The 26190-nt window shown below is 49.6% G+C and overlaps 4 protein-coding genes across 6 annotated transcripts; 2 read left to right on the top strand and 2 right to left on the bottom strand.

The window, feature by feature from the left end:
• Positions 1 to 3038: 3038 nt before the first annotated feature.
• NOL12 (nucleolar protein 12) lies at positions 3039 to 6200 on the bottom strand. Its single transcript, XM_062492150.1, has 6 exons — positions 6086 to 6200; positions 5890 to 5995; positions 5744 to 5792; positions 5203 to 5345; positions 4227 to 4327; positions 3039 to 3668 (listed from the first exon to the last, which is right to left on the bottom strand). Exons 1-6 carry the CDS (start codon positions 6163 to 6165, stop codon positions 3497 to 3499), a joined length of 651 nt encoding a protein of 216 aa, XP_062348134.1. The 5' UTR covers positions 6166 to 6200; the 3' UTR covers positions 3039 to 3496.
• A 790-nt stretch (positions 6201 to 6990) lies between these two features.
• Positions 6991 to 15053, top strand: LOC134043602 (arf-GAP with dual PH domain-containing protein 1-like). Of its 3 annotated transcripts, none has more exons than XR_009933168.1 (13): positions 7346 to 7470; positions 8446 to 8576; positions 9306 to 9397; positions 9496 to 9578; positions 10249 to 10361; positions 11047 to 11139; positions 11554 to 11637; positions 11971 to 12033; positions 12546 to 12617; positions 12826 to 12908; positions 13110 to 13341; positions 13429 to 14141; positions 14983 to 15053. XR_009933168.1 is itself a non-coding variant. In XM_062492149.1 (12 exons), the coding sequence occupies exons 1-12, from the start codon at positions 7069 to 7071 to the stop codon at positions 13455 to 13457; spliced, it is 1305 nt and encodes a 434-aa protein (XP_062348133.1). In that variant the 5' UTR covers positions 6991 to 7068; the 3' UTR covers positions 13458 to 14150. The 3 variants fall into 3 exon arrangements, 1 of the variants encoding a protein (XP_062348133.1); XR_009933167.1 differs by having other exon boundaries at positions 10993 to 11139; XM_062492149.1 differs by lacking the exons at positions 12826 to 12908; positions 14983 to 15053 and adding an exon at positions 6991 to 7160 and having other exon boundaries at positions 7304 to 7470; positions 10993 to 11139; positions 13429 to 14150.
• A 1569-nt stretch (positions 15054 to 16622) lies between these two features.
• On the top strand, positions 16623 to 17732 carry LOC134043604 (urotensin-2 receptor-like). The gene has a single exon (XM_062492151.1). It carries the CDS (start codon positions 16638 to 16640, stop codon positions 17730 to 17732), a length of 1095 nt encoding a protein of 364 aa, XP_062348135.1. The 5' UTR covers positions 16623 to 16637.
• A 2393-nt stretch (positions 17733 to 20125) lies between these two features.
• On the bottom strand, positions 20126 to 23676 carry LGALS1 (galectin 1). The gene is made up of 4 exons (XM_062491327.1): positions 23630 to 23676; positions 22015 to 22094; positions 20668 to 20839; positions 20126 to 20269 (listed from the first exon to the last, which is right to left on the bottom strand). Exons 1-4 carry the CDS (start codon positions 23636 to 23638, stop codon positions 20126 to 20128), a joined length of 405 nt encoding a protein of 134 aa, XP_062347311.1. The 5' UTR covers positions 23639 to 23676.
• Positions 23677 to 26190: the final 2514 nt, after the last annotated feature.

Genomic DNA, 26190 nt, shown 5'->3' with positions numbered 1-26190 from the left:
ATCCACCCCGCAAACCTATCTACCCCACACAACCCATTATTCAGCTCCCTTTTAGTCCCTGAAAATTCTCATCACTCTCTCAGCAACTTGAGTTCATTTCTGGAACACAATACTGAAATCAGCAGTGTGACTGTACTGAGTACAGCCTTGAGCTTTATACACTACAGAAGCAATAACTATAGTGCACTGATTATCACACAGCTCATACACACAACTGGGGCCATTCCTCCTTTTTGCTGCACTCCAGTTTTCCCCCAACTGTCTGATTTTTGGCTCCCAGTCTGCTTTTGATCCTCTGTAATCCCAATTATATTTTTGCGTGTGCATGTGTGTGGAATTGCCATCTAGCCAGTGCAAGCCATCATGCATGGCAACCCCAGTGTGGCAGGCCATGTCAAAGCCCTGTGTGAGCCTGGGGCACATGCACAGCAATGCTTAGGTGCCCGGGGTGACCTAGCTGCAGAGCCACGCGTGAAATGCCTGTGGAAAAGAGGGTTCACAGGGAGCTGCTGGTCTCTGCTTTTCCTTTATGGAGCACCAATTTCACCAGCAAGTTGATTTTTGTAAGTACTTTACATTTTGCAAGTACCTTACATTTGGAAGCAGCCTCCTCCTGAGCAGCTAAGGGGGGCAGGGTGGAGGGGGGGGGTGCGTGGGGAACCCAAATGCACAAATCCATCTTAAAAACAAGTGGAAGCAGCAAAGAAGAATTTTAAGCCAAAGTCTGGTATGAACTGTCATGTGTCTGGCAAACACTTCACTCACTAAAATTCATGTGAAAACTCATATCCTCATTTCAATATATCCAGGGGTAGCCTGACTGTATATCCTGTGCGTAACAAAAACAGCAGGCTAGGGCTGAGTCAGTAATTCACATTACAGAATAAAGCTTTAATCAATCAAATGGAGAAATCAATAGTGTAGTGAACAATCCTGATGTTTAATGCTGTACAGGATTTAACAGTGCTGTTCTCAGTCTTTCCTTACACTTCTTTGTGGTTTTTTTTTTAATTTAAAAAATAATTTTATAGCAGGAACTGAAAGAATTCAGAGTGTGGGAGGGGCTGTTGGAGATTTCAGCTGATATTTGAGAAAGGCTCAAAAATCTTATTAGGCCAGGGAAACAGCAAACTAAAAGTGAGATTCTTCCACTTCACCCGGCTGCAAACTGACAAAAACTGAAGTCACTCTTAACACCCCATCCAGAATACAATGAGGTCATCCAGCTCTGTCCCAGCTACCATTCCAGGCTGCCTACAGGCTGGGGAAGGCAAGTGATCCACATTCCACACTCCACACTTCAGCAGATTTCTCAAACAGATAGTACAGCTCTTTTACAGTGGCCATCCCAGGTCCAGAGCAAACTCCTCGTGTGAGGAAGCACAAAGGCCACCTTCTGTCCACGGTCACTCCACAAGGCACTATGTCCTGGAGAGAAGGGAAAGCTGCTGTATGACCCAGACCAAGGACGTCACCCTGTCCTCCAGCTTTTAGCTGCAGTCCCCTTGATAGAACTTCCCTCTCCTTCCCTCTCAAATCCACCAAGCACAGAACTCTCCAGAGCATGTAACTCCCAAACCAGAACAAGAAATAATTTATGCTCCACACATGGGATCTCTTGGATACTTTGGCTGAGATCTAGTTCAGCATAACACTTTTGGCCTTGCCTGAGTTGTGTTTTTGCAGTTCTGAAACACCCAAGAACCCCAGGTGAGACAGGTGGATAGGTAAGCTCACCCATTCAATCTCATGACCTTTCTGGAGTGGCCTTTAAGGCAGTGTTTGAAAACTGTTTTGGAGGTGAGGAAACCACACATACACACCTTAATAATGTGACTGGGTTTATTCTGTATTAGTGCCCAAGAACTCAGCCCAGGGTGGGACTCTGAATCCAAGCATACAAGGCACCAGTGATAACAGTGTCCACTTCCCCAGCAATTACCCTCTTCAGAAGGGAAAGGGAAGTGCCAAGAGGACCCCATTCCTTACTACAAGCATGCATGTCACCTGGTTCCCTCCAGAACCCTCCCTCAAGCAGAAATTGCACTGCTGCTGTCAGTGTTGAGATCATATCCTGCCCCGTAACACCCTCTGGAGAACAGCTCTGTGTGCACACCCTACAAGAAACGATGGAGAGATACACCAGGCTGGTGCCATTCTCTTTAGCGGCTGGTGGCCATCAGCACTGTTCTGATGTTCCTCCATGCTGCCTCAGGCACCGCTTTACTCTTTTCCCTCCCATTTCTGGCATGAGGAATCTATTTACTTGCCCATTGCTGGGTTGCAAATTTTTCTGGTGTGGGTTTTGGACACATGGGCCTTTTCTTTCTTTGTCATTTCCTTTCCAGTGCACACATGGTATGGGAGGAGGCCTGGCTCACAGAGGCAGAATACTCCAGGATACTCCAGGACAGAGGCCAGCATGCTGCCCGGGCTCACTTTCCTCCTCAGAGGATTCACTCAAAGTTTTGCCACCATACAAAGTTTTTTTTCTCCCCCTGCCTAGGGCAACCACAGTAAAAAAACATACAGAGGTCCTAAGAAGAAAGGCAATTAGCTGCTAATAACTGCAGCAACCCTGAGGTAAAGAGCAAGGGCAGCCTCTGCCACTCCCACCCCAGAGAGGGCCACACGCATACAGCAAGGGCATTAGGGCATTTCATACACCCCTGAGCTATCGCAGTTACGATCGGCATATTCAGCAGACAATGGAATGAGCCATTCCTGCTCTAGCTGGCTCTGCCTTGCCACAGAAATAGCTCCTAGCTATTCCATTTTCCAAGCACCAGTGGATTTCAATAACCTTTAAACACCAGGAATCACCTCCCCCTCTTTCCAGTTGGTACTGGCTTTAGCACAGCTCCTGTTATGCTTCAAATACGTCGCAGATTTTTTTTCTTAGCAAAATTACCTCCAATATATTCACAAAGTTACCTTGTTTCACCTAGCACAAGTACCAAACAAAAAGTACCCCTGCATTCAGGTGTGGCACTGTGTTGTGTGGTAAAGAAACACAAGAGACAAGATGACACCATGTCTCCATGGAAAAAGGATTTACTGCACAGCAGAAATGCCAGGGCACTGATGCAGGAGTGCAAGCAGAGCTCTCCCAAGTCTCTCAAATTGCCCTGACAATGATGTGCCTGTTGCACCGTACCCCAGATCCTCTTCTTTGATAAAGCCAAGGATCAGCTTTGAAAGGATGGGGGAAAGGACAGGTTAAGCCAAATAGTGAACATGACTTCAGCAGAAGTTTTTAAGAGATTCTGTGTTACCCAGGCACTTAGCTGGAGATTACTGCAAAAATAAATGGGTAGGGTGTCTAGTCACCCTGGCCAGTGCTCAGGAGGCTACAGAAAGGCTGAAGCAGGTTCACTTGTGGCTAGTCAGAACGCCATGTAAACAAGGTGCTTGCACACAATGACAGTGTCCCCAAGAGCAGCAGGCCAGATGTAGAGCACTGTCCCAGCTGGTGGTCTGAACATCATTTTCTCTGTTAATCCTGGTCACGGCCCATTTTGCCAGTCAGCCTCCGACGCTGAGTCTTGGTGGTCCGCCCTGTGCCGGACTTCTGGATTTTCTTACGTGAGCCTTGCCCACGTTGGGATCTCTTTCCTTTTCTCTTTTTCTGGCTGTGCATGTGCAGTGTGGCAGTAAGAGAAGAGATTCTGTTTAGGGCAGAGAGAGAAAAATGTTTGGGGACCAAAGCCTGCAGAATTAAGGCAATACCACAACAAGAGCTGGAAAGCTTTGTGTGGCCCAGCAGGAATGGATGCCAGACACGACAAGTCCCAGAGGGACTCTAAGCTATGCAGGAAACCTCCAAGTCTCCATGTGCGGTAACAACAAAAATTCACGTGATGGGCATTGTGCTGCCTAGACTCCACAGAGTTAAAGCAACCCTCAAAGCAGCTGTAAAAGCTGGATACCGAAAAATGTGAGAACGCCTGAGCTTCCAGCTTTAGGAGCCTCTGACCTTCAACCCTAGGGACGAGCTCTGCTCGCTGCGGAATGTGCTGCGATGCAGGACGAGGTAAGAGGTGAGGACGAAGCCCACTCTCCTCCCGCTCCTCCCGCGCGGTCACCGGAGAGGCAGGAGCCGAGCGGGCCGCGCTCCGCCAGCGCCCCCTGCCCGCACCGCACCGCGGCCACGCCGCGCATCCCCGAACATAATGTTCCCAATTTCCAGAGCCGGACAGCCAAGGCCTGAAGGAATCTGTACATACTTTTCAGACAGGAAGGGGTTTCTGGATTTCTTGGGCATTGTTCTCACAGGTTTGTTCACCACCTCTTCGCCTTTCTCTTCTTCAGATCCATCAGTTTTTCCCTTAAAAAGAAAGCACTTTCGGTGATTCTGGTGTTTCCACTGCCTTTTTGGTTTCATCCTGTTTTGTGAACTAACTAGCCACAGATGAAGATTGTTTAATTCTCCACACCCCTCGCTGTCCAAATGTCAAAGTTTCCACTGCAGTCCTGCAGAAAGGCATAAGCAGAGATGTCCTACAGTAATCCACCCCAAGTCCAAGAAAGAACTTCAGCATGATCTTAATGGCCATGTGACTGAAGTTTAAACTTGAGTGAACTGAGGGTCTTGGCTTTTGCTTAAATTACTATCAAGACCTCTTTGAGTGGATTTTCAGATTAGATGACTTTACAAATGTAAGCATAACCAATACCCCAGAGTCTCTACGAAACAACTATAATATCTTAGTTACAATGTATTTTGAGAATAAAAGTGACCATAACCAGAACTGAATGGTTTCCTTATTTGTGATCCGGGCACAGAAACACGGAGAGAGAGATGCCTCCTCATGCTAACAGTAATATTTCTGCACAGGACACAGGGAAAAAATCAAGGACAAACCATGCAGCAAAGTCTAAAATCTTTCTGCTTGTCTTTTATGAGCTTTTAAAGTATTAAACTGTTGCCATGCAGTCAAGTAACACTTTTTCTTTAACCAGAGTCAGTTAGGACTAGCAAACGATTCCAGGGAAGCTTGGAGTGAGCTATTCACACAGGACATTTCCTTCTCTTTAGAGGCCAAATTTAAATTGTGGAAAAACATAAAAGTATGAGATTCGCTTTTCATCCCTGTTACCAGCCAGCTTCAAGGCCTTGGACATACTCAGGGACCACCAGCCCTACCTCACCAGCCCCAGGAGTGTGTACAGCTGATACAGACAGGTAGAAAGAGACTTTACCACGGAGCTGGTCAGTCCCAGCTGGCGTGTCCCCGAGAGGTCCAGGTCACTGATGGTGGTCACCGTTACGATGTGGTTTGGGTGGTCGATGTTCACAGACTCTGTCCGCGATGTCACCAAGTGCTCCAGTTCATCAGCCTCTTCTGGGAACACAAGAAATCCTGCACTGCAAAGTGCCCAGCTTTTCACGGGATAAACTCACTTGTTCCTGATGCACCATGCTGGGCAGGGGTGACACTCGGCCTTAGCATACAGGGATAAAGGGCTTGGCACTGCAAGTTTGGCGGGCAAGCTCCTTCTCCCCCCTCTGGGGACCTGGTGACACCTTGGAGATGTCCTCCTGCTCGTTCCTTTCCTTACAACCCTCATGATTCCCGGGACAGAGGGCTGCAGGGTCTCCGCTCAGATTGCTGCCCAGCTTGTCCGAGCAGCTGTTGTTGTGGGACACCGTGTGAGCATCCCTGCCGCAGCTCCCAACACCCAGTCACGGCTGTCGGACCACGGGCACCCGCTCCCTCCCCACCGAGAGCCCAGCACGTACCGAGCGCCTCCTCCCTCTCGCTCAGCATCTTCAGGTACTCCTGGTGCCGCTGAGGAACGCAAACAAGTCATGCGGCGCCTCTGCCCGCCCCTCCTGCCCGCTCACTGCCCGCCCAGGCGAGGGGGGACACAAGACCCTTCCCTCACCTCCTCTTTCATTTTCCTCTGCTCTTCCTTCAGCTTGCGTTTGATCTCCTCCAGCGCCGCCTTCCTCCGCTCCACCTTCCGCTTGTGGAAGCCGGTCAGGTACTCCCTGCCGCCGGCAACACAGCACCGCCCGGCTTTAGAACCCGGGGGATGCCTTCCTACCCTGCCTCCCGCCCGGGAGCCCACCCGGCCTCACCTCCGCCTCTCCTCGTCGAAAGTCACCACCAGCCGCCCCTCGCGGCTGCCCGGACCTTTCCTGCTCTTCTTGCGGCCCATTGCGCTCCCACGCCACCGCCGCTGCCGCCCGCCCCTTCCGCCGGAACGCCGGCACTTGTGCCTGCCGCCCCCCGGCCCGGGAGGGACCGCGCCGCCGGCCGCCGACCTCGCATGCGCCTGATCCCGCCCCCAGAGTCCAGCCTGGCGTGGGAGCCTCCAGCTACCCTTTCCTCCTAGCAAAAGATACTGTGGAGCTGCCTTGTGCGGAGAACATGGCAGTGTAGCACCCGATCTCACAGCCCGAGACTCGCTGCGGCGCTCCGGAATGTTTTGCATCTACACTTCTTCAATAAATGTCACTCTTCCGAATAGTTAACATCTGCAGTTCTTCAACTGAGCATTCTTCAATAGAGCTCTGAGTTTATTTCAATTGTCATTTCAGCTATTGTCATTTCCTGGTGTTAGCAGAGCATGTGCTGCTGCTCTTATCCAGGGAAGACAATTGTGGAGATGGGTCTTGGTTCTTATGGTGTGTCCAAGTCACAGCATCCGGCTGGACAGCCATGATTTCTGTAGTGGTGGAGAGAGGTACTGGCATAAGTTGCTGAGGGCATCAAGACTTCCATATTCTGATGGCTTAGAGTGACATTGGCTGAGCTCCTGAGCCTTTACTGCTCCCCTGTTCTCGCCTTAAAAATGTGTGTGATACCTGTGTGGTGGCCAGCTGACTTTGGTGGAAGCCTCTGAAGTGTTGTGGGGGCAGCCAAAGCCAGCCTTCCCAGCCCACCGAGCACGATGAGTCCTGGCAGGAGTCCTGTCACAGCCTGGCAGTCACTTGTCCACAGCCAGCTTTCTTTTATCAGCTTTCTTACTGCTTGTGCTCTTTTCCTGGCCTGTCCTTTCACCAGAAGAAATGCGGAAAAACCAGTTCTGTGGTTAATTGCTGCACTTCCCTCCACGCCCATGGGGCAGGTCTCCTCCTCCTCACTCATGCACAGTCTGGGTGCACTTCAGCCTCCAGCCTCTTTTCCCCTGCCTGTGCTCAGCTGGCTCAGGTGCACCGACAAGCCTCTGTACGTACCCTTTCCATTAACCTTAACCTTAGGCTCCTCTTGCCTTCCTCTTTCCCCTCTGTCTGCCAGAGCTTGTCCCTCTGGTGGCTCCTTGTCTCCTGGATAAGGAGTGGGTTGGCCTGCAGGTGCATAAGGTACAGGCAGCTGCCCTCCTGGCCCTGCCCTGCCCTGCCCTGCCTGGAGGGATACCATTCCAAGGTGATGGCTGGAGGAAATGAGCGGAATGTGAAGGCCCTGAAGGAAGTGTGGAAAAGAGCAGAGAACTCTTTGTGTGCGGACTGCGGGAAGCCAGGTGAGTCCTCAAAGGATGCTGGAGGAAGAGTTGGAAGCATGGAGCTGGGGCTGATCTCTACCAGCCACTTAGTGCTGGCTATCTGGAGTGCACAGAAGCCTAGGGTGGAGAGAGAGGGGAGGCATTGCTCTGGATATTAATTTCCTCTCCCTGGAGGTGGGTTGGCAAGGAAGGAGGGAGAAGATGCTGCCATAGCACTGGCGGGAACGACAGGGATGTGGGAGTGCCAGATTAGCAGGGGCTGCATAGCTGCAGCACTGTGGGTTGTAGCCATGTCAGATCTCAAATGAAAATCAAGGTCATGCCCAGTCAGGACCTGACAGGAAAGCTCCCAGTGAAATCCTAGCTTCTCCAGAAAGAAGGCATGATTCAGGAGGGCATTGTCTCAGCCATGACTCAGCTCTGAACTGACAACCTGCCACAGTTGCTTGGGAAATTTCATTTACTGAAGGGCTTGCCCTCTCAGAAAGATATCCAGTTTGAGGTCCTACAAGTGCTGCTAAAAACACCCATCATACACCTCCAAAAAAGTGTACTACCCAAGTCAAATTAAGACTGGGCAAATTAGTACCATTTTGTCCTATTTAATTATTCCAGGAGAATTTTAGGTTCAAGGTTGTTTTCCACTCCCTGAGCTAAACACTGTTAGGAGTTTGCTGTGATACACTAAACAGTTCCTGGGGTTTTTACCAGAGGTGGTTTTGTTTTCGTCTGGGTGATCCTTTACACAAAGGGAGTTCACAGAGCACTTTGGCGTTTTTCAAGATATAGGTCATTAAAAAATCAGTCAAAGTGGTTGGAAACGGGAATAAAGGACTAATAGCTGTGGGTTTTTTTCCTGACTGGCGTCCATGCCTTGGGTATTAATTACTCAGGATGAAACTCTGTTCAGTTTTTCAGAACTACATTCTCAGGTGAGGCATGTCTCCCAGGCATATTCACCACTTCTAGTTATGCCCTCTTCCATATTCTCAGATCCTGATTGGGCATCTTCTACTTTGGGTGTCTTTATATGCCTCAGCTGTTCAGGAATTCACCGCAACATCCCCTGCATCAGCAAAGTCAAATCCTTGAAGATGGACTTCTGGGATGATGCTCAGGTGGAGGTGAGATCTTTATCCCCATGGGTATGGCAGGTGGTTTGGACTACACTATACACTCAGAGTCCAAGCAAAATTAGTCCTTTGACGTCACAGAGTTGGAATGTAATCTGGTTAAATCAGTCTCTTTTTTACTCATGATAATCAGGGATAACTCTCCACAACACACTGGGAGAGGGAGGATACACTTGCCTTATGAGTCTCTTCGTGTGCTGTTACTTTATGGCAAATGCAGAGCTCTTGCAATATATCTTGCTACTTGGGGTCTAGATAACTTGTTTTCCACTTGCCAAGACCATCCAACCTCCATGTCTCCTCTTGATTTCAGCAGTCCAATTCAATTCTCCCAGAAAAGTTTCCAGATATAATATGATCTCTTGAGAAAAATGGCACTTATGAGAACTTGATTTCTCCCCATTACAGCCCCTTCAACTCACTAATCTTCAGGGGACTGAAAATATTTTCTGGAGATCGAAAGAAAATAATTTATGTCTTGTTGCTCTTTGGAAGAGGTTGGAATGTCCTTCCAGATAGCATTGCAGAGCTGTTGTCAACTCTCCAGGAGGTGTGGGGCATGGCAGCAAATCCACTAAATGTGTGTGCACCCAGCCTTACGGAAGTGACATTTATGGCACTCAGTTCAGGTGCAATCACTGTAATGTAGGTCAGGAAAGTAAAGGTCCACCATGAGGCTGCATCAAAGGCAAGGCACTAACTCTCTGTCTAACTCTGCAGTTTCTGGCCAAGCATGGGAATGCTGTGACTAAAGCCATATATGAAGCTCACATCCCTATTTACTATTACCAGCCAACCTACAATGACTGCCAGTAAGTTGCTGCATACAGAAGAGAAGGGGGAAGGGCAAATCTCTGTTTCTCTAATTTCTCTGGTTTGTTTCTGAGCCACCTGTCACCTCTCTCCATAGCGTGCTGAGAGAACAGTGGATACGGGCCAAATATGAACGCAAAGAGTTTACTGAGCCGGGGAAACAGCTGCCATATTCTGATGGTAAGAGCAGAGCACAGCATCAAAACATCCTGCTTGGTGTCTTTTCTGGAAACTTCTGAGCATCATGAGGTCTCAGTGTTGCAAATCCCACAACTGCTCCTGAGAACCCAACTGGTACTTACAGAGCTTAGTTTTGGGGGTGTTAAATTGTGGGCAACATAGGCTGGCACTGCCACAGGTAGCTTAAAAGCCTGGTGTTATCAGGTGGCATTTTTCAAAGGCATTTGTTGTCTTGCTGAAGACAGACATCTACAATAAGGAATATCTGTCCTGCTGCATACCACTCCCTTTAACCATGGCAGTTGTCCATGAAATGGCACTGCCAGACCTGTGACAAAAGGGCATTGGAGCCCAAGAGCCTGCAGAGTCAAGTGGGAAGAGTTCTGGTGCCACACCAGAGTCTGCATGGGCCAGAACCAGTGTTCACAGGAGACAGCTCTCACACTGTCAGAGGTAATAGTGGGAGCAGGACTAGGAGGAGGGAAGAATCTGGGAATGTCTTTTGGTGAGTGCTTGTCTGCACTGCAAACATGGGAACACCACCATCTTTAGTTGTAAGTCAGAGGTGAAACATCTGAAGAGAGGAGGCTGGGCCCAGGCTGCATGCAGCTCTCTGATGCCTACCATGTCTGTGGGGGAATGCTATTATAAGTGGCTTTTCTGCTCCAAGGGGTGAAGGAAGGCATCCTTTGGAAGAGAGGTCGAGACAACGGGCAGTTCCTACCTCGCAAGTTCCTCCTGTCGGAGAGGGAGGGATGTCTGAAGTATTTCACCAAGCAGGATGTGAGTATGGTGGTCAACTCCCACCTCAGTGTGTACTCCACCCAGAGCAGCAGTGTCACAGAGATTTCTAATTTCCTACGCATGTTTCTGAGGTTGCCTTGCTCAGCTCAGGGATGATAATAAAACATGTCACTGAGGAGCAAGGTCCTCTTCCTACTCTCAAAGTGATTTTTCCTCATGCTTTCCCTTTGTGCTTCCCTCACTACTGAGAAAAGGACTGATCTTTCACTTCAGTCCTATCCATTTGCCTGGATGTGTAATCCTGCACCATTCCTGGAACCAACCTCACCCCGCTGAGAGCCAAATTGGCAAAAACCTTTTCTCTGGTTGGTTTTGAGGAGGGCTACTTTTCTGCTCATTCATCTCTCTGAAATGAGTGGGGCAAGAGCTAAAATGTTGTCACAAGGGAAGGAGTGGCTCAGGATAGGGAGAAGCAGGACACGCCATCCAGAGGAACCTGGACAAGCTCCAAAAGTGGGCTGATATGAACCTCAGAAGGTATAGAAAGGCCAACTACAAGGTTCTTCACCCGGGTCAGGCCTGTGACCCTGCCTTACCCCATTTAGTCAGTAGCTCAGGTCTCTTTCCTTCTAGGATCGCTCATGCATGTTCAATGCCATTCGGTTTTCAGGCCAAAGAACCCAAAATCCATGTCAAAATAGATGTCATCAATGCTACATTCCAGCCAGAGAAGATTGGGAACCCAAATGGCCTGCAGATCACTTATCTCAAAGACAATAAGACCCGGAATATATTTGTCTACCATGAAAGTGGAAAGGTATCTGGTTTTAGCATCAAGCACTGAAAAGCCATTGAGGTGCTTTGAGGAAATGCTGATATTAAATGGCATGAAACATGGGTAGGATAGGGTGTGTGAGTGTGAGTTGCTGTAGGTAATAGGGTGGGGGTTCTGGCTCTGTGTTTTTTGTATCTGTGAGAGAGTTTTGCTGCAGGGAGCAGGGCAGGAGCACTGGCTGAGTTGGTTTGTGTGGGAGGAGCTCTGTAGAAAATGTGCTGTCTGTGCATGTGGGGAATGGGGCAGCTGTGCTGGCTGTGTGCATGTGAGGGAGAAGCTGTGGAGGGAGAGCTGACTGTGTTTGTAGTTAACACAGGGCTGGGTGCAGCTGGGTGAATTTAGATAGCCCACTCTTGCTCTAGGTAAGCTTTCTGTCCTGTCCTGTTCTATTCTCAGGAGGTTGTGGACTGGTTCAACGCCATCCGCTCTGTGCAGTTCCATTACCTGAAGGTAGCATTTCCCATTGCCAGCGATAATGAGGTAAGGCAGCACTGGAGCACGGTGCTGGGTCTCCTGCTGCTTATATGATAAAAGATCTCATTAGTTACTGTTATAACCCCAGGTATGGAAGTGGAAATTGCAGGGTAAAGATAGAGGGATGAGAAGGTGTTTTCAGAAGGGCCTGTGGTAGTCAGAAAACAGCTGCTCTCTGCTGTTTCTGGGCATTTGGGAGGCAGAAGTGATGCCTAGCTAGGCAGTTTAAGAAATATAAATTTAGAAGGTGACTGAGTTTGGGGGAATAGAAGGGTGGGGGAGGGAAATTAATAGTGAAGAGGCACAGCTAAGTGAATGTTACTCTTGCCATTTCATCAGATTAAAAATCGTCTGACAAGAAACTTCTTGAAGGAGGGATACATGGAGAAGACTGGTCCCAAGGTGAGCTGCTACGGTAGAAAAAAATCTAGCAGGGGCCTGCCAGAGCACCACTGACTTTCCCTACCTCAATGTTTTTCTCCTGCTGTTTCCTCATTCCCCCCTGACTCTTTAGACACCCGTGGGAACAGTGTGTGTGCACCAAGGGAGGGGAGAATAAAAGGAAGGGGAAGGACACATGTGAAAGTAGATGAAGCCAGAGTCCCTGCTTTCTCCCAGAGCGACAGATCTCTCTGCATGTGTCTGTGTGTGCGTGATCTTACAGGTATTTAGTGTCCAGATTTCTCCTGTCTCGACTCTGGGGTGCTTCATCGAGGTTCAGGAGTTGGGGACAGCAGCTGGGACTGAATAACCCTATACTCACCCCCACTCTCAGCTCAGAAAGGGCAAGGAGGAGGTTGCTGTTAGGGCAGGGGCTTCCTTCAGGTGGTTGGGGATGAGTTTGGGGTATTCATTCGTACTGCTCGCAGCAGAGGGCACTGTCCCCTCACACATGTCACCTCTTACCTTCACAGCAAAGAGAGGCTTTTAAGAAGCGCTGGTTCACGCTGGATCACCGCAGGCTCATGTACTTCAAGGATCCTCTGGTGAGAGGGAGATGTGATGGCCGGGCAGCTGCAGGCAGCGGCGCTCAGGGCAGGGTCGAAGTGCACACGGAGTCTGTACTCTGCACTAAGGGTGGCTTGCGGGTTTCCCAGCTGCTATGAATGGACACCAGGTCTTCCCCTTTCCATCCCATTTAGTTCATCACATGCTTTCTGTGTTTGTTTCACTGCCTGCAAACAACGGGAACAGGGAGGGCAGCGGTGTAAAGGTGGTGATGGGAGGGCGACACAGAGAGATGAGAGCAGCAGTTCCTCTCCCAGACCTCTTGAGATGTATGCCCTTATTTTTATCTTTTCACTACTGTCTATGAGTGCAGCCTCACTACTCTTTTGAATCCCCTGACCACCTCCAGAACTTTTTGCTGCTACATCCCCAATCCTCACACACTCTCCTCCTGTCCTTAGGTGCATTGTAATGATTCCCTTGTTCTTCTAGGATTCCATAAATCACTGTCTTTCCCTCCTGATGTGCAGGACGCATTTGCTAAGGGTGAGGTATTTGTGGGCAGTGGAGAGAATGGATATAGCGTCCAGAAGGGATTACCTTCAGGGACACAGGGCAACTTCTCTTGGCACTATGGCATCACCATTGTCACCCCTGACCGGGAATACCTCTTCACCTGTGAGACAGAGGCTGACCAGCTGGAGTGGATCAGTGCCTTCACTAGTGTCATCAACCAGGCCATGACTCCACAGGAATATGCAAGTAAGTGCCTGGATGCCATCTCCGTCCCCTTCTGCCACTCCCATTCAGGGTGTTGCCCTAATGCACCACCTTTTTTCTTCATTATAGTTGAAGCCTACTTCAAGTTTAAATCCTAAGAAGCTCTGCGGGAATCTCACTATGACTTGACTCTACCTGGTCCTCTTGGGTGGCTGTCAGGACAGGAGAGGAGATTGACATCAGAGAAACACAATGCCCTTGGAGCACCCTTTGGAGCACTTTTGCCCCCACAGAATATCCACTTTGTTTTGAGGGCCAGATTAAGCTGCTTCTTTTCAAGTCCAAGATTTTGTGCATCTGAATCCTCAGCACAACCTGTCCCTGTTAAATTGCTGTGATCTGACTGGATGCTGACAGGTCTTGCCTGTCAGTCAGGCCTTGAAAACTTTGGCACTTCCTATGTTGGACATGGGACCTAGCATGAAACTCCTGCATGAAACTGCAGACAGCCACCCACCTGACACAAGAAAACAGCTGTCTGTCTGGAGCCAGGCACCCCAGCACGTTGCGGGAGCTGCTGGACTAAAAGAGCCTGTTCCTTTACAAGAAATATCATACCTGCTGGTGACAGAGATGTGAAACATCTAGATATTTGATCAGTTAGTGCAGTGGTTGAGAAAGGTCACTTAAAAGATGTAATGTAACAGCCAGATGTGAGGCCTGTTTCTTCTGCCATGTATGGGTTAGAAAGCTTCTTCAGACAACATTTGTGCAGACCTTCCACCAAATGCTTCAGAGAAGATTAAGATATTATCTCAAAAAAAAAGTGGATATACATTTGGGTATGTGGATAATGTGTGTGTGCTCATATAACAAAAAGTGATGGGGGCAGAATACTGCCCTAGGGAAGACGCTGTGAGGGATATTCATGCCACGTGAAGATCAGCTGCCAAACTCAAGTCTGTATCAAACCAGTGGAGAGGGGTTGGGTCTTGCAGAGAGGAGCTGATAACATGTATAGGGTTCAGAGTCTGCTCTGTCTCTACTAGAGCCTGGGGTTGATACCTGAATATAGTAATACATGAATCTCTGCTCCCTCATTATCTGTATGTCAAAGGCCTGGTGCTTTCATTCTGACGTTCACGTTGCATATGTTTATCTTGTATATCAGACATACATATCATTGTATGCAGTAGTATAACAGGGGAGATATGTATGTTCACATTCTATTGGTAAGAGTTAGCCTAAAACACTAAATCAAGCCATGATTCATGTCTTAAAGCTCATCTCTTAAAGCTCTCTTGGGAAAGCTGTGTTTCACGTGCTGGAAGGACCATCTGAGTTCTGCTGGTGACTGTAGTGTCTGATGTGTTTGCAGTTTTACACAGGCAGTGTGAGAGAAGGTATCTCATGTGTTAAGGGGAGCCAACTGGAATTAATGAGACAACCAGTATTTTAATTATCTCCTAAAGAAATAAATAAAAAATCCCATCGTAATTTATTTTAACTTCCTAAACTAGCCAACCTGTTAACTGTTGAGGTATGAGGTTGTTTCTTGGAAAAAAGCACAGCCAATCATGCAAATAACCATAGCTGTTCATTATATTTCCTGGGGCATGGGGACTGTGATTATTACCATCAGAGCCAAATGGGCAGACTCACGGTGTCCCTCTGCTTCTCTAGGGACCCCACTTTGTGCCAAGACCATCACAATCTGTTTGGGAGCATCAACTTCACCCTGCTACCATGGTGCAATGAAAATATCCACTTAAAAGTATGTTTTCTCTGCATTTTGTTGATCTCTCCCAGTTTGGAGCATGATTTTCCTGAAAACCAAAGGTCATTGCGCTGTGATGGAGTACAGATGGGATGCCTCCTCCTCCTGTTTGCTGCTGAATTACCACTGCTGGATATGAGTGGAGGCATTTGATTCAGCCACAATGAGGCTAATACACTGATGATGCAAAAGAGCATGGCTGGAGTGGCCTGAAACCCTGAACTAACAGCAGAGTACATGTAGCATGGCACATCTGTCTCTGCTCTGCAAATTCTGTCCCACCGTGTCTTTCTTGAGACAAGGAGGCTCAGATGTGAGTGAGGAAAGGGCAGGGTGGCATCGGGCATGGGTGTCATGAGATGGTGCCTCGCTAGAAGGCAGTGGTGCCTAGGTAATTGGCTTCTGCTCCCAGCTCTGAGGCAAGGCAACTTCCTTGGACTTCAAGGGAAAGAGGGGGAGACTTTAGAGGAGGAGAATGGTCTTGGTGAAGAGGAAGAAAAGAACGAGTCTAAAATATCCAGTCCTTTGAGTCTTTAGGAGCTTGCTGGGGACTTGAGGGCAAAGATGGAAAAGGGCCAGGACAGAAAATGTGAGATGTCCTACCATCTGGTGGGCCTGCTTGCAACCTGGGGACTACATCCACAACACCCAAACCTCAGAAGGCCCTGACATCCTTGGGAGGGAGCAGGTGACAGGTTCTTTCAGTCTGGTTTGGCTAGGGAGAGCTGTGTGGCTGCTCCCTGCCTACTGAACTTCCAGGCCTGGCCATTGTTTCCCTTCTAAATCCACAGCATGATGCTTTCCACCCTCCTCACCATATTATGGAGTCTTGTCTTTCAGCTGTCTCCTGTGTCAAATGAGGACAACCGTGCAAGGAGAAATGGGAAAAAGAAAGGGAAACAAAAACGAGAAAGAAGATAAAGGTGCAGGAAGATATGGGGGAAGAAAGCATGTCTGCCAGGAAGAGGAGGGAGCCACTGGAGCTCCTCAGCTAGTGGCTAAAAGCCCAGTATAAATTCGGAACTGTATTCACACCGGTGTGTGAAGCTGTAAGTCAGGCACATTCCTCCATGCAGTGGTCAAGGCAGCTCTCAGGGGGCAGGGCGCACCTCTCCAAAGTCTGTCTGAGCTGAGCTGACACAGACTTGGGTGCAGAAATGTACTTGTTCATCCACTGTTTCTGCGAGCACAGCAAATTCTGGAGAAGCAACAAAGGATGAACTAGTGAAGAAAAGAGACATTTCCTTGTGGCTGGCAGAGATTATCTTGCATTTATTGGTCTTGAAGGAAAAGACCGTGTCCCTTTCTCGGCTCTTTCATGGTTAAGGAAAACAACTGTACAGATCTTGTGAAGGACAACATCAGCAAAATGGACTGGGAATCTGGAGGTGAGGAATAGACTTCTCTGAAGCACTCTGTCTATGTCTGTTGAACTTTCCCCATTCTTCCCTTGGCTGCTTTGCTGTTAAGGATAGACGTGTTCCATACACCAAGGGCGGGAGGCAGGAGGAAGGAACAGGACTCCGAGAGCTTGATTTGCTCTTGCTCAGCTTGCCCAAAGATGTCTTACAACTCTTCTCTCCTCGGCCCAAATCCTAGAGAGGATCCCAAGGGTGGCAGTTTCTTGGAGGAAAGCAGTGGTGGAGGTGATGACAATGATGTCCTGGGAGGGGACAGCCTGGTCACAGGGCCGCTGGGTGCAGTGCTGCTGGTCATGTACCTCACTGGCATAGTGGGGAACATCTACACAGTGGCGGTGGCTTCTGGGAGGGTGGCAGGCTGCTCAGCAGGCTCCTTGGGGGTCTACATGATCAACCTTGCCCTGGCTGACCTCCTGTACCTCTCCACCATTCCCTTTGTGGTCTGCACCTACTTCTCCCACGACTGGCTCTTTGGGGATGCGGGTTGCAGGCTTTTGCTCAGCCTGGACCTCCTCACCATGCACGCCAGCATTTTCCTCCTGACCGCCATGAGCCTGGAGAGGTACTGGGCGGTGGCCAAGCCTCTGTGGGCCAGGCGGGCCAGCAACGCCTACCGCAAGCTGGCCAGCGCCGTCCTCTGGCTCCTCTCGCTCCTGCTCACGGCCCCCATGATGATGATGACTCAGCTGCGGGAGGGGGACAGCCCCCACAAGCGCATCTGCGTCCCCACCTGGACGCCATCGACTTTCCGGCTCTACCTGACTATGCTGTTCACCACCAGCGTCCTGGTGCCCGGCACGGTGCTGGGCATCGTCTACGCCCACCTGGCCCGGGCATACCTGTGCTCGGCCTGGAGCCTGGGGCAGCCGGTGCCCGGCCGGGCCCCTGCGCGGCGGCTCTTCTCCAGGATCTCTGCCATCGTGGCGGCCTACTGGGCCTGCTTCCTTCCCTTCTGGGCCTGGCAGCTGGCCGGGCTGTACCAGGGAGAGGGGCTGGGCATCAGCCCCGCTGCCCAGGCCTACCTTAACTTCGGTGTCACCTGCCTGGCCTATGGCAACAGCTGTGTCAACCCCTTCCTCTACACCCTGCTTGCCAGCAGCTACCGCCGTGGCCGTGGCCGCTCTGGGACGGGCATGGCACGGCCTGCAGCATGCTCTCAGCAGGCTGTGGGAAGCCATGACATCCCCCTGGCTTTCAGGGAAGTGTTGGGGTCTGTGAGGGAAGAAGAGGGGTGAGCAGGCTGGGAACATCTGACATTTGGCTGGGGTCATGTTGAAAAATAAAAATGTGTCACCTTCCATGCCGGCATGCAGTGTCTTCCATCGATGTTGTTGCGGTGCTTTCCCCTTTGCATGGCTGCTCATCCTGCTCAGCTGGGTGGGAAGAGTGCTTGTCTCAGGGATCCTGGCTCCATCCTCAGATCCTGCGGCCCTCACACACCAGCCTCCACCTTGCACAAGGCTGGGGAGTGGGTGGAAGGGAGCAGTCAGCTTCGATATGTCTAAATTATATATCTGGGGAACCTCTGCCACCCCTCATCTCCTTGCTAGCAACGGGCCAAGCCATAACAAAGTCAGGACAACAGTGAGTCATAGATTTCACAAGAACGGTGAGTCACTTCAAGAAGCAGCCACACTAGCAGGAGACCTCACTAAGGTTCATACTCCTGTGGTAAGGCTACTTCAAGAGCTTTCTTCAAGAAACCATCACCAAAAAAATCTTTGAAGAATCTAAAGAAAGATTGCCAAGTGCAATTAAGAGGCATTGCAAGATTCCCCTGTAGTACAGCCCAGGGAGTCCAGTACATTTGCTTATCTTCCAAGATCAGCCCAGCAGAGGAAGTTGCAAGGAGAGAGCTCTCCTCTGTGTCCATCATGACAGTTCACAGTACCCTCACCAGTACCATGGCCCTGCTGTGGTTGAAGGAAATACCCAATTCTCTGGTCTACCAAATGTATCCCAGTCTGCCAGACTGTGTCAACACCACTGTGTAAACTGAGCCAGGTCTCTTGCCTTGAGACCATCTAGCCCAGCATGGTGCATTTCCGTACTGCTGAACCTCTCTTCTTCAGAAAGGATGGCCTCAACCTTATCAGCCCCTGGGAAGAGTCCCCAAGCTATGCTGTCCCCTGCCATGCCTATGCACAGGGTGGCAATGCTAGATGTCATGTTTACTGTTATAGATATAGCCCAAAAAAGTGTGTGATGTGATCATCCAAAGCAGATGGGCTTTGGACAACACAGGACTTCAAGAGAGATCCAGCTGCAGAGACCCAAGTTGCTTGTACACCCCAAGTGTTCCTATCTTTCAGCTAGGCTCTCATCTTATCTCTCTTCCTCCTCAGACTCACAATTCCTAGGAGCCCAGCCTCTCTCTGCATAGGTACCTAGGACATGGGACCTGGCAGAGACTCATGGATTATGAAATAAGAATGGCAGGTATGGCTGCTGAAGGGGAGAGTCCCTGTTCTCCAGCTGCTATGCAATTGCTTAATGTGAGGCATTAACCCAGCCAGGCCTGCAGGGAATTCTGGAGTACATCAAATTATTAGCGCTGTGTGTTGCTTGTGGTCAAGCCTTTCATCCAGACCGACCTGGTAACTGCTGTGTACTGCGGATAGGGCAGATCCCACCTTTCCCATACCCACCAGGCACAGCATGCTCAACAGCAGTGCCAAGGCAGCATTAGACAGAGAGTCCCTGAGGCAACTGTGCAGTAACATCAAACATGCCTGACTGTCTCAGACTCCTCAGAGTCTAGCCTCAGCTTAGACTGAGAAGTGCTCAGGTTCATTTGGGCCAAGTAAAACAGGAACAAAAGCATAGTGCACATATCCTTAGCATCCCACACTCCAGCTGGACATTGCTACCTCCCTCAGCTCTGGATGGAGGGGGCAAAGCACAAGGGCCAGAATAAAACCAGACACCTGCATGCTCTTGGCTCTCGTGCACCACAGCACAACACCTCATGCTCCTGTAGTTTACTGGAAGAAAGGATTTGGATGAGGAAGCCTCTACATGCTCTGCCACACCCAGCAAGGCAGCTTTTCTACTGTCTCCATACAGCAGTAAGAGGTCCCAAGCAGATATAGGAGTAGGACTAGCATCAGAGGGCAGCAGCCAAAACTAGCACAGTTAAGGACTTTCCTCTCACTCTGTGCCCCAACATGCTCACCTAGCACAGCCACTCAATGCTGTCTGATGTCAGCCAGGAGTGCTTAGTTTAGGTAGAAATAGAGGTAATATATTCAGGGAGTGTAAGGTATCAGTCCAGATAGTAACAGCAGGTGACCTTGCCTAAGGGACTATTTTATTGTCCCTGCAGTGACAATCAGCCCCATTGCCTCCTCCTGCAAGTCTCCTTGGACTTTTAACCTTCTGTCTTGCCAGGCTTTTAACTTTCATCCTCTTCTCCTTCTATGACTCTCAAGGATCAAGGCTGGGACAATTGCATCCAGTTATGGTACTCAAGCAAAACTGGCTACAGCTATCCACCCCCTCCCAGCAAGGTGCCCAACCCATGAGGACTCACAGTATTATACAGATTACATTTTGAGACTTAGTACACCAAAACTCTGATTTATTGATTGCTTTCTCTGTATCTTTGAGATGAAGGTGTCAGAGGAAGTTATTCCCAGCTGAGGGACTGGAGTGTGAAGTCCCCTTGTGTATCAAAGTAGTCAAAGACAGAGAGGTTAAGCCGGTTAGGGAACGTGAACTGGTGGCCTGGCAGGTGGACTGTCACATCATTTTGGTTGACACCAAAAGTGATCTGCAAAGCAAATGGAAAAGTTAGAGAAAGTTTCCTCAAGCCCCTCCCCTCTGCAGCACTGCTGTGCCACCTTCACCTGGAGAACAAGCTCCGTAGAATAACCTGTTCATCAACAGCAGGAGTGTAATTCTGGTCTCCCAAGAGATGCCCATTCCCTGCTCTGTTCAATAGTAACATCTTTGAGCCAGATAGAGCTTCCACATTTGATCCCCACCCTCCATCAGTGCTCAGAGCTCCGAGTGGTGGCACTGGCCAAGCAGGAGAAGCCAGCTACCTTCTGTACAGACAGTCCTGAGACAGCCCCTGCAGCTGGGTGTGCTGTCCCAAACACACTCCCTTCACCAGAGCATGTACAGAGTGTGTGCGTATAGATATATATAAATATATGCATGCCTCACCTCTGCTGTGCCCCCTTTCTGGAAAGGAAAGACAGCCTCCCTGTGCTCTGCACCCCACTCTTCCACCTTCTTTGAGTTGCAAACAATGGTGTTCACATCCCCATGAGCATCAAAACGGGGATTGAAGTGAAGTCCGAGGAGGGTAGCATCCTTGCCCAGATTCATCACAAAGCTGCAGAGAAAAAGAAAAGCAGACATCAATACAGCTTTAAAAAAAAAAAAAAAAAAAATCAATACTCTGAGTCTGTTTCTTCAAGCCCAGCTGAGGGTAACCTAATAAATCCCTTGCTAAATTACACAGCTTCCCTAAAAAGATGTGCTGTGGCAGTAAGGGGCACTTTTCTGGGGTGATAAGCTCTGGAGTGCTATCCCTGGGAGAAACACCACTTGGTTTTCTCAAAGCTTTTAACAAGAGAATGGCTCATCATGCAGTGCCCTGAACAGAGCTATCATACACCCAGACCAATTCCCAAGGAGTCAGTTGCTTTCTATAGATTTCCTATCAGTCCTAAACAGTTAACTAGTGCTTCATCCTGCCTGACAGCCACTACCTTCTCCTCATCCTGCAGGCACCTGAAATAATTACCATGTCATTAGCTATCCCAAAGTATCTGCAACAACAGTGGGAGGAAGTTTCCTAGCCTAGTGTCCACCTTACCTTCAGGCCTCTTACCCAGATGAGAAGAGGCATATTATTTGGCAAGAGAAAGCCTGGGAGGCTTCACTCAGACAGTATCAAACTTCAAAGGCACTGGGAAGAGCTGGGACATGTTTCCTGGAACACCGCTAGTGCTGGTACAGCAGCTACAGTCTCCACCTTACCTGCAAAGCCCGCCCCCCCCCCCCACCCCAGCCACAGACCTGCACAAGGGCTGGGGGCTGCTGCAGAGGCTTCACTGGGAAACCCAGACACCCCGATCCCTGCACATTTAGGAGTACATTTCCACTTAAGCCCACCTGCCTGCTCACCACCTTCCTTCCTTCTTTCCACACCACCATGTGAGAAGCAAATCCACTGGGCACCATAAATGTCCCTACTCCTGGCCATTTCCATGTGGGGAAGAGGATGTGGTGGAACAGAAGGTCTCAAACCAAATCTCAATACAGACACAGCTTCCATATCCTTTACCCTGCACTAGAGAGGATGTGGTCACTGCCAGCGTGTGCAGCTGGAACTTCACATCTGCTTTGGCTTAGCCCCTTGGCAGTACTGTGACTGCAATGTGCATTAGGTGATGACTCACTGGGAGCACTGCTGGTGTTAACTCCTTCTCCTCTTCTACCCAAGGGACAGAGTCCTTTTGCAAACCTCTCAGTGCAGTGCCTGGGCAGCACAGCACAACTCACCTCTTAGCATTTGGTGCAATTTTCCCCTTGACAGTGAGGCGCTGGCCAGGCTTGAGACCCAAGTTGGTGCACACTGGTCCCTGAGGAATGTGGAAGCAGAGATGTAAGCTCGGTACCTGCTGGCTCACTTGTTCTGACTTGGCAGCTTTCCCTGCTGCCTTTCAAGCCATGCTTTGCTTTGGACCCATGGAGAAACAGGGAAGCTCCCTTGCCCTAGGCCATTGCAGCAAGGGCATCCCAGAGAAGTTAGCCCAATCACATGGTAGATTTGACTGAAGCTTGATTTCCTAATCTTTCTCCTGCTGCTCTCATCAACATATCTGTATTTCACACCACCTGCACACTCCAATCACACCCACCCTATCCCAAACACACCCATGTGCCTTGCAGGTCTCGTGTCATCCCACACAAGTCTGTCTGGGATGGATGGCAGGGATGGAGACTCCACTCCCTTCCCCTAGCTCATGTCTGAATTTCAAGCCTTGCCCAGGTCCAAGGACTCAGACACCTTGCTTCCCATCTCCCAGCAGCTTGAGCTTTTTTTGAACACAGGCTCAGTATTTGCAAGAACATTCTTCTGCTGCACAGAGACATCTGCCCCCCACCTTCTCTATAGGAGGACCAAAGTATTCTGGCAAACCCATATGTACTCATTTTCCATCACAGCACAGCAAAAACTTCAAGAATACTGAAAATATTTTCCTATCCCACCTTAAAAAATAAGCTTGCTCTTGGCACAACCCCTGCTTAATCACCCTCAGCCTAATGAAAGGGAAATTAATCAAAGAAGTGCAACCTCTTTTAACACAAGCATCTCCCTAGCAGTCACAGAATAGTTAGAGCCAGGAGGGATCTTGGAGATCAAGTCCAACCCCCCTGCTAAAGCAGGTTAATGTAGAGTAGGTTGCAGAGTGTCATGCCTTTTGAATACCTCCTGTGCAGCAGATTCCACAACCTCTCAGCAGTCTGTTCCAGTGTTCTGTCACCCCCACAGTGAGGAAGTTGTTTCTCATATTCAGCTGTAACTCCCTGTGTTTCAGTTTGTGCCTCTCATCCCTTCCCCTATTGCTGGGCAACTCTGTGAAGAGTCTTGGCCCATACTCTTGATACCTGCTCTTAAGATAACCTCTCTAACCTCTTAAGATATTTGAAGGTAGTCCTTGACATTCACAGAACACTTCTGTAGGGCACATTCCTTCCAAAAAAGAGAAGAATAACAATCCAATGACTCATGAAAACTTCAGCCAGAAAGCAAGCCGCAAGGCTGCCCAGAGAAGATGCTCAGACAGCAATCAATGTGACTGCAGCAGCTTCTACAGAGTAGAGTTGCAGTAAAATAGGCTACCCCAGCTTAGGACTCAAACTAGCATGGATCCCCACACGTTCTGCCTTAAAGGGATCCTACAGGAAAAAAGAACCACTGCTGCCAGAACACAAAACATTAGCCAGCCCTCCGTAGTGGAGGCAGCAGGGATCGTCCCTCACCAGTAGCAGGCACCCAACTCTTACAGACCACTGATGCTGGGGCTGATGTGCAAGCTAGCCCAAGCACCCTCACACCCAGCCAACACAGTCCCACCTCCAGCAAAGCTGTCCCATCCCTTTCTCTACTCACGCAAGACATGGTGCTGCTCTGCAGGGAAATGCTCCCCTCCACTGAGGTGCAAGAGTCCCGGGCAAGTAGCTCCTACAGCCCCTCCCTTGCCTTTAAATAGATGGAGAGCTGAGTTGTCCCAGCCCTTCTCCACCCCATGCACCAATGGGAAGGGTGGTAGAGGTTGGTTTTGGGAGGAGGGAGGGTCTATTAGACAGAGCTGCCTCCTCCCACACTCACCCAGCCTCCTCTCCAGGATGCTGAACACAACTCTTCCAAGCAGGCTGCAGGCCACTCTAGGAAAAGATCCAGCTGTGTGTGGCCACGAATCCAATGGAAAATAGTTTTACAATGAATGTTTTATTATCCAAGGCTTTTATCCCACATGGAAAATGGTCATATGGATTGGGACTTGGCGGGAAGGGTCTGTGGTGGGGGCGGGCTCTTCAGCTCAAGTTAAATCAGGACCAGAAGAAATGTCTCTGAGCAGACACAGTGCCTCAGAAACTCTTCGTGGTCCAGGTGAAACCCCTGTAATAGAGGACTGAAGCTGCATTCAGGGTCACCCAACTGCAGTATGGATCCTTTCTGTCCCCAGAGACTGCCCAGCTTCTGATCCAGCCTTTACCCGCTTCTGTAGGTACGGGAACCAGAGGAGGGAAAACAGTTCCTTTTTCTACAGAACCCATAGGCACCCTCAAAACTACAGTTCATCTTGGCTGCAGGGCAGAGTAAGCCAGGAGGAAGCTGCCTTGTGAAGTTGGGAAGAAATTATCTGGGAAAGCACCTTCCCTGTCTCTTGCTTCTACCCTGAACACAGCTGGGAGCCTGAGGAAGAAGGGGATGGGGGCAAAATGCTTCTATCACAATAAGCCATAGGATCTATATGTCTTTTATCTGCCTCTGTGTTCTTTTTGTGGCAAGTATGATTCACTGGGTGAAAGGATTCCTTTGGAAAAAGTTACCCAATTACTACATGGCTCAACTGTAATTACACTGAAAGAGGAGGGAAAAATTCAGGCTGTGTGCCAAGCCTGTGGCTTAGAGCTCTCCTTGTCTTGCATATTTGTCTCTAAATCACAAGACACTCTGTGATTTCCTTGAGAGGCCCAGAACTGAAACTCTGAAACAATTTTTTCTTCCATGACGGTGAGGCCCATCAGTTCCCCCTGTGCTGAGGACATGAGAGTCCCCAGCCTTGTTACCCCTCTCCAGTATGACCCCCGAGGATGGCACTACTGAGTATTTCCACTTGATCCCATCAATGCCAGCAGAGGTTGCAGGGAGAGCCTCTTGCCTGCCTGCTGGGGAGGGCAGAGACAGGCTCCAGACTTCAGCCAGGTTGCTGATCACTCCGACACAAGAGGGCTAGAGCAAAGGCCAAAGTGGTCTTCTCTGCTCTGACATGCCTACTCCCCCTTTCTCCTTCTGGTCACTTGCCTTGAGGTTCAGCTCTTGAGCCTTATCAAGGAATCATGTGGTACAGGACAAGATGTGCTTCACAGGAGGAGAAGAAAAAGTAAGTAGAGTCAGCTTCCATCTACTTGGGGGGTGTGTGCTATTAAATAAATTCATTTCAAATCCAGGATTTTTTGAGACTAAACGCCAGGCATCTCTCCAAGTACTTGAGCTGCTGCTGGAGCCACAGTCTAGGGGGCTGGACTGGTAGGGACTGTTGGATGTGGAAGGGAAATGTGTAAATATTTGGTCTCTTGGAGAATGAGAGGGTCATTTAATAGCTATGGGGTAAGTTCTGTGTTTTCTGCAGCATTTCTGGCAGCTGGGCACTGTGACCAAGCCTTAGCAGCCACCAGATCCTTGAGTTATGTCTGTCCAAGGACCTTCTTCCAAATACTGCTGTGGAGATTAGAGACCAGTTAATGGCTAAGAGATGATAATGAAGGAGGGGCTACCATTCCAGAAAAGGTGCTTAAAGGGCTATTCACATCAATGAAATTCAGGTTTCAGGCTGGAGTCTACCTCGGGCAACCTGTATTTGTCTGATAGAAATCCAGGTGTCTCCACTGGCTTTCATGAAACCTTGAATTAAATGGCATTAACACAACATGCTAATAGCACAAGCAAGGGGGCCATGGGACATCCCGTTGCCTGCAGGCCATGGGCCACCTCTGTCTGGACAATGTCATGTCTGCCTTCCTACCTCTGGAAGAGGTAGGAGAGACATCATGAGAGATGACAAACTAAAGCTTCAGCCTCAGCATCCTCACAAGGGATGGCTGAACTGAAAGGAGGAAAGGTCCCTGCTCACCCTGGTGTCACATCAGGCAGGGATGGTGTCCTCAGGTGTACCTACTCCACCACACTGGAGACACAGAGGTGCTTGCCTGTGATTTTCAGGAGCACTGTGGTGTAGGAAGAGCCACTGTGGGTTGAGAAGGGCAGAGTTAGAGCTGGTAATCTTCACCGCCTGTCACCTCCTTCCTTATCAGTGTGCAGTGGGCCAGCCAGGGGATGTGCCAGCAGTTTAGTAGCCCATTTGATCTGCAAAGGACGCAGATGAGGAAGATGAGTTCAGATCACAACAGACTTTGGTGTCATGAGCTTGTGTGAGAACTCTACAC

The sequence above is a fragment of the Cinclus cinclus genome, chromosome 4 (genome assembly GCF_963662255.1).
Source record: "Cinclus cinclus chromosome 4, bCinCin1.1, whole genome shotgun sequence".
In the NCBI taxonomy this organism is placed as follows: domain Eukaryota; kingdom Metazoa; phylum Chordata; class Aves; order Passeriformes; family Cinclidae; genus Cinclus; species Cinclus cinclus.
The sequence above is the reverse complement of the archived record's forward strand: the minus strand, read 5'-3'. Positions and strand labels throughout refer to the sequence as shown.